The following is a 16652-nucleotide window of genomic DNA, read 5'->3' on the forward strand; positions in this document are numbered from 1 at the left end:
ACAAAACTGTGAGATTCTAGCAAGTATAGTGACAAATGTAGCGGTATGAGCTTAGAACGAGAACTACGAAATTAGCAGAGTTTCACCCAATCTTTACCATATCAGGGATGGTTGCAAGGGGGTTGGGCTTATGCGCATGGACCAACAATTAATAGCACAGGACAATTTACCTATTCTGAACACACTAAATTTCCGGATTAGTTTCTAGAACATTTGAGCATGAAGTATCATTTATTGTTACTAAAAAACCCAAACTTCACCTCCGGAAGGACGTTACTCTTCGCCCCTTTCTCTCCACTATCTGTATATCTTAGGGGGTATTTTTCGTTAAGATGCTGCCCATCGCGTACATGCGTATTTTGTTCTCAACGGTTGGAATAATATTTTTTACGCCTTTTGTGGTGAATCTTTATACACCACCGCTTGATATGTGGCTAGTGAATGGATTTGACATGAGGCTTAATGTGCACAGTAGAGAAGCTGATAGGGAATATAAGGGCAACGCCTAAAAATCGGACCAAAAGGGAGATCATGTTGGTCGCCGGCATGGTGGCATTTATGAAATTTGGGCATCGCTATTTTTGTAAGGAAGGCGGCATTCGACGTGACAAATCGTATCTGCTGCAGATGCTATTGAATATACATCAGATAGTTCCCAGTCCGTATATTTTCGGAGTTGCACGACACACGGCTTAAGAATTTTGGTATTTTGTCACAAGCATAAAAGAGAGAATATTGTAGTTTCTTCGTTGGAGCTGTACTGATGTCAAGAGTGACTGCCTTCAAGGTCCCCGGAGGAAGATTGCCGAGACATAAATGTAACGTTGCAAAAGCAATAGACTCGGCTGGGCGAGTTCTGTGGCCCCGGCGGAGTCTGTTCCCAGAGGGTGAGATCTAGAACATAAACGAGGAAACACTCATGGAATAACCAATCCGGACCGTGTAACATCTCATAGAACTAGGGGATGATGCCTGAATGCACGAGAATTGCACGTTGTACCCATTCCCAGTTTGCGCAATCTAAAAAATCACCGTACGCCTATTACAGGCTCATCTAACAGTAGAAGCACGCGCCCACCCATATATCATTTGTGGCTAGTGTAAAATTAATTAAACGTTAAAAGCAATAGCAACAGCAATGACAATAGTCATTCCCTTCCCCTTCTGTCCTCTAACTCATCTGTTACCCTCTAATCCCCCCAGATCCCCACCTCTCCCCCAAAACCCCCCCTTTTCCCGCACGGTCTGTACCTGGTTTTCCGCTCGTTGTACGTCATTTGTTCCGTTCTACTGTACATATGTACCTGTAGCCTTTAACACTGACAGAAGAGGGGGGTTGGAAAAAATAAGGAGGAAAAAAAATTTTAATTTGGAAGGTCTGATTTCAGTTTAGTTTTTGTACCCGTGAAATCGAGTAACCAACGTCAGTGGAAGAACTTAAGGGCGGTGATAGCAGCGACAAGCAACCTATAACTACAGCACGAAGAAAATAACACCGCCTAGGCTCCGAAATAGCTATGGTGGCCACAAGATCAAGTGCAAAGGGACAAAATTCTGTGGAGTTAAGTGAAAGTGGAAAGGAGGTGAAAAACATCGCATCCACGAGAAGAAGCGCCAAAGTGGATAACGACACCAATGGTATTAAACCACACGATGGTGCGGTAGAAGCACCAATATCGGCATTGGACTCGACAGGTGAACCGGTTAAGAAAACCAGGGGCAGAAAGAGAAAGATCCCCATCGAAGAGACGGTGCCAGACGTTGTAGTACCCAAAAAGGTCGAAACAAGAGGCAGAAAGAAAAAGGTAGTAACAGTGGATGCCAACGCAACGGTTGAGACCAAGAGAAAGAAAACTACATTGGTACTGACAGGTGGATCAAACGGATCATCCTTGGATGCTGATTTGGGTCCATTGGCTGCCACAGCAGCAGCTGCAGCAGAAGCTGCCAACACAAGTAATTCAACGGTACCAAAAACAACAGGCGTAGTTACTAAAAATGGGCGTATTCCCATTACGTCAATAATCTCTCATAAAATAGATAAAAAGACAACCGTACAACTGGAATCTCCTGTTTCAGTATCAGAAGCAACGTCCTCAGAGACAGATGAAGCAGTGGGTAAAACCAAACGAAAGTACCGTGTAAACAGAGAAAATATCAAAATAAACAAGCGTATTATGAGCAAGGATACAGAGGACGTTATTAGAATGTTCAAGAAGTTTGACGAAGAAGTTCTTACCAACCCAGAAGCGAAGGCACGTTTGTTATCTCTTGGTTTTGAGACTAGAAAGAGATACATCACGACATTCAAGCATTACATTAGGTTCTGCTGCAAGAAGAATTTAGACAACTTTTTTGTCACAGGTGAGTTGATGAAGGAATTTTATGAAGAGCAGTTTTCAATCAGTAATAGCAATAAGCCATTTATTCGATTAAGAAAGATGGACCCAGCTTTCAGTAAATTACAAGAGATCAATTTTTTGGTGTACCACTTGCAAAATAAAGAAATTCCAAATAGGCAACTTGCATTGGACTATTTAATTTTTAAGGAATCAGGCATTGTTGGCCCACCAAAAAGGAGACTTGTAGCTATGCCAAACGTTACAGCTGACTCGGAAACGTCTTCTACCGCTACTGATAGCAATTTAAATGCACAGCAGCATGTACCAACTCCACCAAATACTCGAAACGGAGAACACAAGAAGAAAAAATCTTTGAAGAAAGAGGATTTAGCAGGATTTCTTAAGAGTATGTTCAAAGAGACCAGAGCTGACATTGATAAAATAGTAAGAGCAAGAGTAGATGAAGCTACCAAACTTTCGAAGAGCCCAGAATCATTGGGACCCATAGTATCACTTGCTAAAGAAGTGCAGCAAAAATTGGATGTTTTCAATAGCTATTTGGAAAATGGCCCTCAAAGTGGGCAATCTCAAACCCAGCCTTCAGGACTTGCTCATAGTACCCATCCACCAATAATTGATATGAATCATGATATATATACCATCTATCAAATTTTGGAAGAATGGTATAAAATTGAGCCCTCAATTGAATCAAGAGTTAATAATTGGGGCACTAGCTGGATTCGCGATGAAATTGATCATGAAACATTCATAGAAAGAAAATCTATTGTGGAGTTCGTGAATCGTCTTTCACGCGAATGTAATGAACCCAATTTGTTCGTGATTGCAAATGATTGCGATAGATACATTCGCGACAAACTGATTTTGGATGAATTTATCAGTGAAATCGAATTGGATGTCGATGATTTATTCAAGAGAATTGTACGCTACCGCCAACGTAGAACATGAACGGGCTGTCATCAACGAATTCATTATCAGGAACCAATAAGGATTGTGTATTAATAAATTGTTATAACCTTTGAGCGTTCAGTGCCTCCTTCCCTCGGTTCGCTATACCCATTGTACTATATTCCAACATACCGACCCAGCATTCATTTAAATTACCCCATTTCACTTTCTCTGTATTATTGCCTGGCAACTATATATTTACAAATAGACAGCTCCAAACGAAGACTCCTTCAGATTAGTACTGAATCAACCCAATTCAAGTATTTTGCCTTGTGTAATATAAGTTGTTGCAAATTTAAGTTATGCTACAGTTGTGGGGAAAGGCACAAACCTATGCGGGATCTCCCTATGCGGCTTTTCGTAGAATCCCGGGCCTGGTGCTTATTCGTTGTCAATAGATCTACCATGAAGCAGAGAGGATGGCCTATTGTGTTAATGAGTTACTTCCCCAGCGGGGAAAGTTAATCAAGGCAGGCTTATGCAGTGAACATGTACAGCGGGCTAAGTGAGAGAATAAGCGGTTAGCTACAGTCAAAGCGGTGATATACAAAGTCCGTCAAAAAAAAGCATATAATAAAGTTTGGTGAAATATTGAAGACGGTTATTAAGCCAGGTCAGAATTCGCATCCAATTTCCAAACATAGCGATTTGTTGCAGCCCTGTAGATATGAGAATGAAACGAACAACAACCATAGAGAGCGAAGTTGTGTGGTGAAGATTAATGTACCACACAACATTTCTTTGAGTTTCACGCTTACAAAATGAGGAGAGGAGTCGGTGTATCCAAGACAATATTGGAGATAGACTTGGTGGTTATCTCAGGTCCCAAAACTGTTGCAGTTGGAGGATACCGGAACCACAATCCCAAAACTTCTTCCAATCTTCAACGCTCCGTAAAAGTTTAAACGTTGGGGGAGTCCTTTGCAGCCTTGACCTGAAACAATCAGTAGGAGTGGTACAAAAGCCAGTAAAAATTTGACTAGATGTAACCTTTCCGCAGACGCCCGTAATGACGGTTTTGTTGTGGTTTCACTACCCCTCCAATAACTAATACTGAATAGGCACTTTGAACTAGAAGTGTAATATCATTAAGCTTTTTTTCAAAGATACCTAAGCCCGTGAGTACAATACTTCAATTCTACACATTCCTAAGTATGACCAAAACCAGCAATTTTCGGTACGGCGCTAATTCCGAATTTTTTGTTATAGTTTCGTGGGGTTTTATGAGCATTCCGTCATATTCACAGAGGTGTTTAGCAAGGCATTCGTAGAATCCGAGATTAGACCGCATGGGTTACAAGTGTATATTGACAGTGCCATGAAATGGACAAATGTTCTGGTAAATTAATATAATGAGGACCAAACGGTGGGGGACGGTGAATAAAAGTGAGACGTCACCAAAAAGGGAATGTGATTTGCTAACTTAGAACAGTCATAGACTCTATAGTACGTTTAATGCACCGAAACGGAACCCCAGCTTGGATGTTAATTGTAAAATACCAAAATCTGGTGCAATAAAGAAGCATACCTACCATGAGAAGTGCATCAAATGCTTTGAAAATATTAGGTCTCTCCGGGGAGCATTTGCAGGAAATGTTGGGGGATACTTGTCCGCCCGAATAATTTTCATGTTTCTGCCATCAGTATGGATACTAGAGTTTGGATCTTGGACTATTTCGGTCTTTGGGTAGGGACCCTGGTTATTCACAGATTCTTATAGATCTGTAAAAGTGCTCCATACATATCTCGTATTCTTGTGGGACCATTTTGGAGGTCTTTGGATTTCAAGAATAGCAAACATTCTGAATTCTGAATTCTGCTAATACAATGGAGTCCATCCACTCTGCTGAAGGATATTTTCTGGGAAACTACTGACCCCGCATATCAAAAAAAAACCCATTTTCTTACTCCGAATGTCAAAAAATAATAATTTTATGCAATGAGGCACACTACAATGATGGGCCTCCTGTTGACTTCTTTCAACACTTGCTTGCGGAGAATTGGATACAACAATGCATGAGCGAGTGTACACTAAAAAAGAGGTGCTCCGGTACAGCATAACGGACTCATTTATGCTGGTAAGGCTAGGGAGCGTAGCACTCGGGGAAGGAATTTCTACCCCACCGGAAACGCACGGGCACATTGGCAGGGACTGTGTGCATCCATATGGCTGACAGACTTGGAAAATATTGTAAAATGACGCGGTCCGCTTATGTCGCACTATTTTTTGCTTGTCACAGATAAGCGTTGTACCTTTTACGTATATGTACACCAGCTACAACTCAAATAAATTTCCATCTCCACATCAACCTCGGAGTCACATTATTGCATAGTTACTCATGGTTGTGTAAAGTTGTCCAGTTGTTAATTTGCATTATTGCTTTGTTCGTCTTTTTCAATCACAATTTATAAATAGGACTAGATTTCTCCAGTTGTTGCTTTCGATTTACTTTTATTCTTATTAGTCTTGCATTGATTTACAATAAGCTGCTTACCCTAGGAGTACCAGTAAACGCCATGTCGGAACAAAAATCCATTCACACCATTCACTCAGAGGAGATCCGTGACCATAATGCTCACATCATCAAACCTCCTAACTTCTCATGGCCTTCCATCTCTGGTTATTTTGGAAGTAGAATTCCAAAGTTGTTCGTACCAAAGGAGGAGTTGGATAACTACACCTGGAGTGACATCTACAATCCATTTTCTTGCTTAAAGGAACTTACTTGGAGGCAATGGAACTTTTTTTTCCTTGGTTTCTGGGCGTGGACCTGGGATGCTTTTGACTTCTTTACAGTCTCATTAAACGTAACCAATATCGCCAAGTCCTTGGATTGTAGTGTCAAAGAAATTTCTTGGGGTATTACCTTAGTGTTGATGTTGAGAACTGTTGGTGCCGTTATCTTCGGTCTCATCGGTGACACTCGTGGTAGGAAATGGCCATATATCATTAACTTGGGGCTCTTAAGTGTGATTCAAATCGGTACTGGATTTGTTCAGACCTACAAGCAATTTTTAGCCGTCAGAGCCCTTTTTGGTATTGCCATGGGTGGTTTGTTCGGAATTTGTGCAGCTGAAGCTTTGAGTGATACTCCTCGTAAGACAAGAGGAATTTTATCTGGTATTTTCCAGGAAGGTTATGCCTTTGGTTATTTATTAGCAGTTGTTTTCCAAAGAGCGATTGCGGACACAACTTCTTGGAGAAACGTCTTTTTCTTCAGTGCTGGTGTTGGTGCTATTTTTATGACATGGAGATTTTTCTGTCCTGAAACAGACTCCTTCTTGAGACAAAAGAAGAGATTTGAAGAGAGCGCCGCTTCTAGGAAATCTAAAGTTGCCGAATTCAAATCACAAGGTCGTAAGGCTCTTAAGCAATACTGGTTGATCATTATTTACTGTGTCTTGATGATGGCTGGTTTCAACTTCTCATCTCACGGATCTCAGGATTTATATCCAACCATGTTAACTGCTCAATATGGATTCGACCATAACAGATCCACTGTTGCCAATGTTGCTGCTAACTTAGGAGCATGTCTCGGTGGTGTTGTAGTCGCTCACTTGTCAACTTTTATTGGTCGTAGACTTGCCATTTTAGGTGCTACTATTATTGCTGGAGCACTTATTTATCCATGGGCTTTCATTCCAAATGCTGGTTCAGCTTTCGGTCTTCAATTCGGTGTCCAAGGTGCTTGGGGTGTGGTTCCAATCCACTTATCCGAATTATCTCCACCTCAATTTAGATCCTTCGTTACTGGTGTTTCGTATCAGTTAGGTAACTTGTGTTCTTCTGCATCTTCCACTATTGAGGCCACAATTGGAGAGCGTTTCCCAATTAAGGGTGCCGGTCCTGGTGTCTATGATTATGGTAAGACTATGGCTATTTTCATGGGTTGCGTCTGTGCATACCAAATTATCATTATTCTTCTTGGTCCAGAAAATAGAGGTGCTGACTTGGGTATCGAAAGGGATGATGTTCTTGATGAATATTCATTCCACGATGACGACGAAGAGTTTGAGAGAAAGAAGTCCAGTGAAGACTCTATTGATATTCTTAAGCCAGAGCTTATCCACACCGAAAAGGGATCCAGGGTTGCTGACTCCGTCTAATTTTCAATTCAAGTCCACCATTTTAACCAAATGTTTGCTTAGTTCAATTCTTCTATACGTATCTATTTTGGTATGAGTATTTATTTGTCGATAATGACTTCAATATGTATATTTTGCAATATTTCCTATTCAATATGTGTGATAGCAAATAGTGTAATAAAAGTGCAATTGTACTAATTGAGTAACTAAATTTAGGATTTGTTTATATATACACTCTGCATATGCAAGGTATAACTGGAAAAAAATATTATGAAATATTATTGCTTTTGAAATATTTAGATAAAATAAAGGTTAGCTTTTGAATAGCGTTGCAAGACAACAGCATACTGTGGTTTCAATTTTAATTCAAACTTACAGCTCGAATTAGATCATAGTAATCACAAGAAATAATTCAAACTTACAACATTTTGCTCTTTTTACTAATTTGTTTGAAGCGTAGTGTGAACTTAATTGGGGTTTAATATGAATCTGACCCCTAGCTTGAATAATAAATGAAAAAGCTGTACTATCTTAACTTTTCAGAACAATCTCGTCCTGCGAATTTCATAGCTGGCAGCAACAGGTCTATGATCAGAAAAGTGGAAGCCTTTGAAAAAATTGTGCAAAATTCCAAACTGCTTGATTCCGATATCGTAGTATAAGTGATGATCTAAATTGTAATAATTGTAAGTCTGAATTTTGTCTTCTTCAGGGATAGAGCTATCGTTGAAATTGCTCCGAGAGAAGTAGGGAGACCATATATAATCAATGATTGAAGATTCTGGTTCATTGTCTTTGTCAAATCCCGTGAACGTGGTCTCGTCTCCATAAGAATAATCCTTGTCAATCAACAACCGACTGTCCTTAAATCCAGCTTTAGTCAATACATGGTATGGCTGGTCGCTAGGTTCAGTGTTGAAATCTCCACAGAGAAATGATGGGTAGCCATTGTAGTTCTCCATTCTGTCAACAATCAATTGAGCTGATCTCTTCCTAGCAAGTCTACCTCTGTGATCAAAATGAGTATTAAATACATTGATTTTAATCAACGGGTTGATATGAGATTGTAAAGTTACCATAGTGACAATTCTCTCAAGAGCGGCATCCCATCCCTTACTAGGTCTCTCGGGAGTTTCACTAAGCCAGAAGGTTTGGTTGTCAAGTAAAAGCCAATCGGACTTTTTGTACAATACGGGTGCATATTCTCCCTTTTTAAGTCCATCAGTTCTGCCCACACCATAGTATGTCCATTCATCTTTGTTGTTCTTGTTCAAACCATCAAGAATGTCATGCAATTGGTGATCCAAGACTTCTTGAAGGCACACGATGTTTGCGTGACCCAAAGCAGTGTTGAAATCAATGGAGTTGATGACTTGCTTTTTGCGCAATGTCCAAGGTTTTTCATACTTATCGGGGTAATTGATATTGTCGAAACGGATATTGTTAGTGTAAAGACGTAATTTCAACGGCGTGTGCAATAACCATTGAGTTCTAGCTTCATCTCTGGCTACCTGCTGATTATGCGAGACGTATTTTGAAACAGAGTATATCAAAATAATAAGAAGTAAGGTTGGTAAGATGATGAACTTGAATTTTCTTGAAGACGAATGGCTCTTTCTTTTGCTTGGCTTAAACGTTTCAGACTCATCTGTCAATAAAGGTGTATTTTCGTCCGACATCTTCATCGTGGCTCTGAGTCAGTATCTATTTCAATCTAATTATCGAAATACTGCACTACACTAATTCCTCCACGAAGTAACTGTTTGACTTCTCTCGACTTCTCTCCTCAAATATCTGTCAAATTCAGTGTTGGCAATGTACAATAATCTGTTCGAGATGTCCAATCCAACATAGATCACTAAGGGCTACTAAACTAACTACCCCCTTAATTATCCGATGTTGGGTGACTCGAGAAGACTTGAGAAGGCGTGGGGTAAAGGTCATGTGACATGTCTCATAATTATCCGATTACATCATGCAACGGATCAATTTCGGCTACCCCTTAAAAGAAGATGCAAAAAGTGAGAGATAGTGGGTGATAGTGTTAGTTTTCGTGCTATTCGAGTATTTTGCTTTATTCGTTTTCCGTTCTCTCTTCCATAGCCTATCACAGAAGAAGCGGATCACTAATTGTTACATATCTGGATACAATTTTCTGATTTATTCACTATCTACACAGAAACTAAGGTTTAAACCTTTCTCTTAACAGGAGAACCAGCAGAACCATTAATACCAGACAGGTGAGCATCTGACACATTGACAATGACTTCTTCATCCTCATACTCATCATCGCTTAAGGTTTCGATTCTTGATTGGATTGCTTGTTCACTAGGCTTTGTTACCTTCTCCTCGACTTCATAAGTATGACTAGCTCCTCCACCACTGCTAATCAAAAATAACAACACGCTACCAACACCACAAACAATAGTAAAGGCAAAAACAAAAAGAGCACAATACAAGACAAATTTGAATGGTCTATTGGTAATTACATGAATTGGATCACGCAAAAATTCAAAATAGGTATCCTTGATGTCCAAATATTGTTTTAACGCAAACAATTTGACAAAAAGGACAAACAGCAGGATTGTTGATACATTCTCTCCAAAGAGCAAATCATCGAAGTGGGCAGGAGGGGCGACTGGCTCGTTCTTTATCTTTTCCTTTGTAGCTTGTTTATTGGCATATTCCAAATCGAACTTAACCTTGAAAGTCTCATTTCCAATCATTTCTGCCTCTTTCACTGAATGTCCTAAATAGATGTTGTCAAATAATATGTCATTATTCATGCTCCAAAGCTCAAATCCGAGTCCTCCAACTAGCTGGTTCAAATTAGAGGGCTTGTTATCGTCGTAGTATTCGGGATTAGGAATCATCCGTGGCTTCCATTCTCCTTTGTAATTTGGGTTTTTAATTTTAGGGTGAATCCATGGACCAACATATTGTGGATTTGCAATCATAGGAGGAGCCCATTCCCCACAACCTGATAACTCCTTGCATCTTGGGTTGTAGATCTCTGGTGCCAACCACTCACCGTCCTCTTCATCGTTCCACTGTTCTGGTTTTTTAGCAGCAGGATCAGGAATGAAAAGTGGTTCCGATTCGTCCCAATCGTCTGGTTTGACTGCATTGGGATCAAGAATGGTCGGGAACCCATGTTTGATATCATAATCATCTGGCCTCTGGACATTTGGATCACGAATGTAAACACGCATATCCCAATCACTTGGCATGGTATCGTTAGGATCTTCTATTTCCTTGGGAGGATTCAAAGCTGGCTTCATCAAATGTGGACTTTTGATCAAATTTCCGGCTTTAGCTACTTCTCCGTTGACTCTGATCTCGAAATCCTGGTTTTTCTTCAAAATCAAGGTGTATAAGGTAGACAAATCACCGGTTTTTGACATTGGAGCAGCTCCAAGATGCTTTTCTTCAACATGAGAAGTGTTGAAAGGGTTTTCTCTACGAATTATAAAGTGGATCTTGTTATTGGATCCACACTTGTCTGGGCCAAACATCACTTGATATGGGGTAGCTGAGCTGAAGTCACTGTAGTCATCTTGCAAGTCCAACAACTTTATGTATGTACCCCCACATTCTAATCCGTTTTGTAATTTGATTTCATACTGAAGAACTAAGTCGTTATCCGTGTTGTTGAAAGGTTGTGGTAATTTGGCCGAAATAGCATGGTGTTTGGCCTTACTCTTTAAAACAAGACCCTTATCATTGATATATCCAACGTTCTTAGTTGACGATTCTATGGCCCACTTTCCGTTAAAGTAAACCACTTCGTTTCTTTCCTCGTCGAATTTCCTTGCTTGAGATGGCTTCCAAGGTGAATTGGCAAGATCCTTATAGTCAAACTGTTCAAAATACGACGATGGAGCCAACCTCGACTTGTCAAACGGAACGAACTCCGAAGTAGACGTGGCTTTAGCGACGATGGATAAGAGCACTAAGTAAGAAAAAATAATCATAGCAATTATCTACGAATTCAAGAATTGCAAAACCAATTCTGGAACCAAAATGAAGGTCTACCGTGAATACTACCAGACAATGTAGAAGAACACAATTATTAGAAAGAACACCTTTCAATGTAAATTGAATTAGAAGGCTTCTTTAAATAAAAGTCTGAAAAATCGTTTGTTGCGACACTTTTTCCGACTGCGTGTGCAGCAGACAGACACGGAATTTCTGGTGAGAGACGAAGAGAGTAGGACACGAAGATGGTATGAGTTGTACAGCTGGCAGTTTGTAGTTAGGGAAGGTACTATTTGATATTGTGTTAGAGTAGTCTCTGAATGGTATTTATATAGGTTTGAAAATTGTTCCGAGGAACAAACGGTGTATTAATGGTTGTACTCTGTGTTGTGGTCTTATGGTCTTTATCTACTGTCGTTCCAGAAGTTTTTTTGCAGACATATTTGCGATCGTATTTCCAACAAAAGTACCAACAAATCTTATCCAACAGGAGACTCCATAAATTCCAAGGGTAATGTTGGATTGAGAAATTGGTTTAAAATAGAAGATAGTGTGTCTTGAGGAGATATTGACTCCGTGAGCTGGCATTTCATACGATGGGCCCGGGATCTGCCAGTTACGAATTGTCAGATCATCCGATGCGGTCCATTCTTCGAATTCTCCAGGGCTATCGCAAATAAAGATCTACGTATTCATAATTCTTCCCTACATCACTAGCACTATGCGAGCTATGATTTCTTCAACTATGCAAAATTCATTCTACTCTATAAAGTATTTTCTAATGTACAAAATAATGCAGCAACAGAAATAGGATTTCCAAGCTACCTTGATTATCAGAACGTCACCTTAGAATCAAGCTTCAGTTTCTTCCAATAAAGCAAAGGCATTAGCACTGTTTGGACGGACTGGCTTGTCCTCTTCATCTTTGCTTTCTTCTTTTTCACCATCAAAGAAGTTCTTGACATACTCATCCTCAGCATCTTGCTCCATCTCCTCCTCAGTCTTTTCCGTTGTGGTTGGTGTACTGTTGTTTTCTTCTACCATGTTATTCTTGATGGTGATGGTTTTGTTGATAAGATCCCAACCAGCCTTTCTGGAACTTTGAACATATTTGGCTCTAGCTATACTTTGCTCGATCTTAGTGGATAAAACTCCACTCAACTTATCAGATCTTTCGAGTTTATGCTTTAAGGAATTGGTCTTCTTCTTATTCATAGTCTTTTTCACCTTCAGGTTCTCCATTTTCTTTTGCAAAAGGTTCTCATTTTTTATAGTTGTTCTTATAATAGACTTCTTAACGTCATCCGACTCGGACTTAGGGAGGTTACTGAGGTCTCTTGCCTCACCCTCATCGTCTATGAGTCCTCTTCTTGCTGCTCTACTACGTTTTGATACTAATTTGATTTCCTGTTAGTTTCCTATTCCAACACACAAATATCTTCTTCAAAAGCTCTTTTCCAAACTTCTAAGTTCTTCGACTGCAATATTTCACTCTAAAAACTCACATACCCTTTTTAGCCATCTTGTCTTATATACCTTTATCCTATTTCTTTCCTAGAAGCACTATACCAATCATTGTTAACAAAGCTCTTCTCTCATCACTGTGAAAAATTCAATTCCTGTACATTGGCCAATTCTTTTTTTGGGGTACATGCGCAATTACGACATTTTTGAAGTGTGCTGCAAACGACATCGTTAACTTACTGTGTTACGCAATTGCAGCATGACGACACAATCACTATTTTATATTCATTCATAGGACAAGACATTCAGCTTCTTGTGGAATGATACAGAAATTTAGATGAAATGTATATATATATATATATATATATATCTATTTATGATTTGAGTACTGTCCCTCCATAACTCAACTACCACTAATATATACATTCAAGTGACAAAAAAGCACCTTTTTACATCTCACTATCTCCTCTTCACACAAGTCTCTCTCCTCTTACATCAGCTCTCCTCTTACATAAGCAATCACCCAACTGACACCTGACGACATGGAAATACATGGCTCCTGCATCTAACACTCCCATTCTTTTCGAAAGAATTCCGAATGATTTTTGGGGCCAACGACGGACGATAAGAGACTGTGGAGAATTCATTGGTTTCAAGTTTTAGTGGTACTTTCAGTTGTACAAATTATCTTAAAAAGCTTTCTAAATTATATTAATAACTCCCGCGAATATGAACATTCAAAATAAAAATCAAATGTCAAATAAAATGAATCAACAGAGCGTTTTGCATCACTCTGTTGGTTCCATCAACTATCATTCATCGAGTTCTATGACCCCAGCGGCATTTAATTCGAAGGAAAATTGCTCTCATGGGACCGCTCCGGGACTAAAGTGGTGTCTTTGACTCCGCAATTGCTATAGCAAGTGTTGTAGCTACAAGTGCACTTACAAAATTTGCTGAAGAATTCTCCAGCATACCCCACAAGTACTTGACGCTTTCGGTAAACGAATCGTGTTACCTCTATGGCCTTGTAACAGAAACTCAAATTTATTTGTTTCTTGATGACAAAGTTATAAGCAGCCTAGAATGTCAAAATTGCTCTTCAGGACGAAAATGTCAGAAATGTATAAAAGTTGCAGACTTGATGGCCCGGATATGCGATTTGATCACGGATGATCTAATGGGCTCTAAGCTCTATTTGTTCATAGAGCGTACACAAAAGCCACTTGTAGCTATTAAATTGGCTCAGTTGGCCCACCAGGTCCTAGACGGACAATTGATATGTAATAATGATGTTAAAAATCCCTTTTTGAAAGGGATAGATAGCTATAACTGGCTATTGCTTTCCTGCGAATTGTAATGAGTATATTCCCGACCTGCTTGCTTTTATATTGTATTTATATGGTAACATAGACTAGTCATTTTCAGACCGGGTCGTGGCCCTAGAGTCTTGCATTACATGTTGTAGATTGTGTTTATAATTATATAATAATTACATGCTGTATTATGAACGTCAGAATCACCAAAATTTCCTTCATTTCAATGGTCTCTTGCCATTCTCATTCAATTCGCCATTCCTATTTTCAGCCGCCTGTGCTTGTTGAGCTGCCCTCACAGCATCTATATACTCATTACATGCTTTATCAAGACTAATCTCCAACGGATCGAGGCAGCTCTGGAAACTCCTAAGAAGTTTATCTTTTAGTTTCTCGTTTGTCTTCACCAATTCCAATCCTTCGAATATCTTGGTAGCTCTTTCCTTAAGTGCATTAAGATCATTTCGGCAGTTCTTAAGAGAAGTAAATAATTTCTTTAGTTGATTTGGATTATTACCGTTGAGAAACAACTTCCAGAAATGCGATAGGAATTCAACGATTGTTATATTATATGTAATAATCTCCTGAACAATGGATTCGGGTACCAAGTTCTGAGGGGGTACAGAATTTGAAGAATGCGAGGAAGAATCCTTAGAGATAAGTTTGAATGTACGGAAGTTTTGCTTGATCAATGCTGTAATTAGATCGCTTGATTTTTTAATCTCCGCCTCCTTGGCCCTGTAAGTGTCTGTAAAATTTATTCCCTTACTATGTGGTTGGAACTTGTTTGCAATGAGATAAGATGCAAGATCTTCCGGTGTGAACTGTATTTCATCACCTGCTCCCTGACTATTTTTGGCAGACTTATTCTCTAAGTTTGTATTAATAGACAACTGGACAAACAGTGTCTCTTCAATCTCATTAAGATCATGCAAGTTCAATTCCTGTTGGTATTCACTAATCTCATCTATTGATAAGGCGTCTGGAGCATCTGTGACGCTAATAGAAGATTCGCCGTTAGCTTTCTTATGCGATGCTAACAGCTGCTGGGTGGACAGTGCTGAGTTACTCATATCAACCATTTTTGATGACAATTTATTCATATTCTTCATCAAGATTATCATCTCATTCTCCTGACCTATATTAACTTTTCGAGATGCCGAGTCGTCATCAAATCTCATGGTGAAATCAGGCCTATTTCCTAGCTTCTGTGAATTATCTACTTCGTTACCAAATAAGTCCATGAACTTACTAACTCTAATGTCCTCCTTGGGCTTCCGAACAGGTGGTTGCTCTGGTTCTTGGATTGTTGTTGTAGCAACTGGTTTGACTTCTACCGTCTGCTCTTCAACATTCTTTTCTGAGTCTACCTTCCGTTTCTTGGCTTCTTGCTCCTGCTCTTTCTCTTTTTCCTTTTCCTTTTCCTTTTCCTCAAATTCCACAAAGGATTGGTCTATGTACAAATATTTATCCAAGATGACGTCTCCTCTATTATTACTGTTATTGATCTTGTCTCCTCTCAACCGTCTAAAGAGCTTTGAGTTGAAAAAACGAGACCAAAACTCACCCTCCAGAAACTTGGCGGGAACAAGCTCCGAAAATGCTTTCTTAATGATGGGGTATGTGTCGAATATCTCGTTAATAGTATCTCTAGTCACATTGACATTGACCTGGTTATCAGATGTCGCCACAGGCTTAATTGTAGACAATACATTATATGGGCCACGATGTTGCGAGATGGTCAATGCATAAGTTCGCAATTGATTCAAACGAGTAGACCAGAAAATCAGAGGCAGCAACTTGAAGTTCATAACTGATTGGGTAAAGATATTACGGAGGTTACGGTCTTCCAATAAGTATTTCTGCTGCAATTGTAAATTTTTTAGCAAGCTGGCGTCTGATAAGGACTCTGGGGTATTGAAGGATAGGGGATTTGCTGCAGATTGAGTTGGAGCAGACGGCGTAGATGACGGAGCTGGAGTCGACCCAGTAGAAGAAGCACCGGGAGTTTCTGTATCTTCTTTTGTATCGGAAGCAGCAGCAGGCGCCGGACTATCTTTAATAACGGTTCTCAGTCTAGCTACAATAGTCTGAAGAGCGTCTTTAATATTATTCATTGTTGGCCTATTTGTGAAATTGAAGAGAACAGACTTCTCCTCTCCATCTGGTGGTTTGTAAAAGAGCTTTAATCTCATTTTTGGCGACCCTGCTTTGGATTCTTGAAGTCTAGTGATTGTACTTAACGGGATCGATAGTGACTTCAGCTGCTCTTCTATAGCCTTCCATTCTAGCATCAGCGGCGTTAATTCCTCCCGAATATGGACCATTCCGGCGACCTTATCGACCACACATGCTCCTGAGACAGTCTCCATGGTGATATTGATGTCTATTTGGCGGAGAACGTGACTGAAGAGTAAAGGAAAGCGGTGATAAATAACCAGAAGATCAATTTTGCAGTGCCAGAAATGTCGTTTGACGCTTTGTGATAGTGGGTGTTTTG

General features: G+C 39.7%; 6 protein-coding genes across 6 annotated transcripts; 2 read left to right on the plus strand and 4 right to left on the minus strand. All coding sequences in view use genetic code 12, as the record gives it.

Annotated features, from left to right (window-relative positions):
* Positions 1–1378: 1378 nt before the first annotated feature.
* RJT20DRAFT_113508 (uncharacterized protein) lies at positions 1379–3308 on the plus strand (the record flags this gene model as incomplete). The annotated part of the gene is made up of 2 exons (XM_064915792.1): positions 1379–1872; positions 1939–3308. Exons 1-2 carry the CDS (start codon positions 1518–1520, stop codon positions 3306–3308), a joined length of 1725 nt encoding a protein of 574 aa, XP_064777430.1. The 5' UTR covers positions 1379–1517.
* A 2330-nt stretch (positions 3309–5638) lies between these two features.
* Positions 5639–7845, plus strand: JEN2 (Jen2p). Its single transcript, XM_064919129.1, has one exon. It carries the CDS (start codon positions 5826–5828, stop codon positions 7413–7415), a length of 1590 nt encoding a protein of 529 aa, XP_064777431.1. The 5' UTR covers positions 5639–5825; the 3' UTR covers positions 7416–7845.
* Positions 7675–9331, minus strand: RJT20DRAFT_15613 (uncharacterized protein). Its single transcript, XM_064919126.1, has one exon. It carries the CDS (start codon positions 9077–9079, stop codon positions 7934–7936), a length of 1146 nt encoding a protein of 381 aa, XP_064777432.1. The 5' UTR covers positions 9080–9331; the 3' UTR covers positions 7675–7933.
* RJT20DRAFT_15612 (calnexin) lies at positions 9332–11723 on the minus strand. The gene has a single exon (XM_064919125.1). The coding sequence runs from the start codon at positions 11366–11368 to the stop codon at positions 9584–9586; it is 1785 nt and encodes a 594-aa protein (XP_064777433.1). The 5' UTR covers positions 11369–11723; the 3' UTR covers positions 9332–9583.
* A 501-nt stretch (positions 11724–12224) lies between these two features.
* Positions 12225–12894, minus strand: ECM1 (Ecm1p; the record flags this gene model as incomplete). The annotated part of the gene is made up of 2 exons (XM_064918147.1): positions 12225–12766; positions 12882–12894. The coding sequence occupies 2 exons, from the start codon at positions 12892–12894 to the stop codon at positions 12225–12227; spliced, it is 555 nt and encodes a 184-aa protein (XP_064777434.1).
* A 1476-nt stretch (positions 12895–14370) lies between these two features.
* RJT20DRAFT_90883 (TFIIH/NER complex subunit) lies at positions 14371–16347 on the minus strand (the record flags this gene model as incomplete). Its single annotated transcript, XM_064921349.1, has 2 exons — positions 14371–15417; positions 15490–16347. The coding sequence occupies 2 exons, from the start codon at positions 16345–16347 to the stop codon at positions 14371–14373; spliced, it is 1905 nt and encodes a 634-aa protein (XP_064777435.1).
* Between the last annotated feature and the right edge of the window lie 305 nt (positions 16348–16652).

This window comes from Scheffersomyces xylosifermentans (genome assembly GCF_036884685.1).
Source record: "Scheffersomyces xylosifermentans strain CBS 12540 chromosome Unknown RJT20scaffold_1, whole genome shotgun sequence".
Taxonomy (NCBI): Eukaryota; Fungi; Ascomycota; class Pichiomycetes; order Serinales; family Debaryomycetaceae; genus Scheffersomyces; species Scheffersomyces xylosifermentans.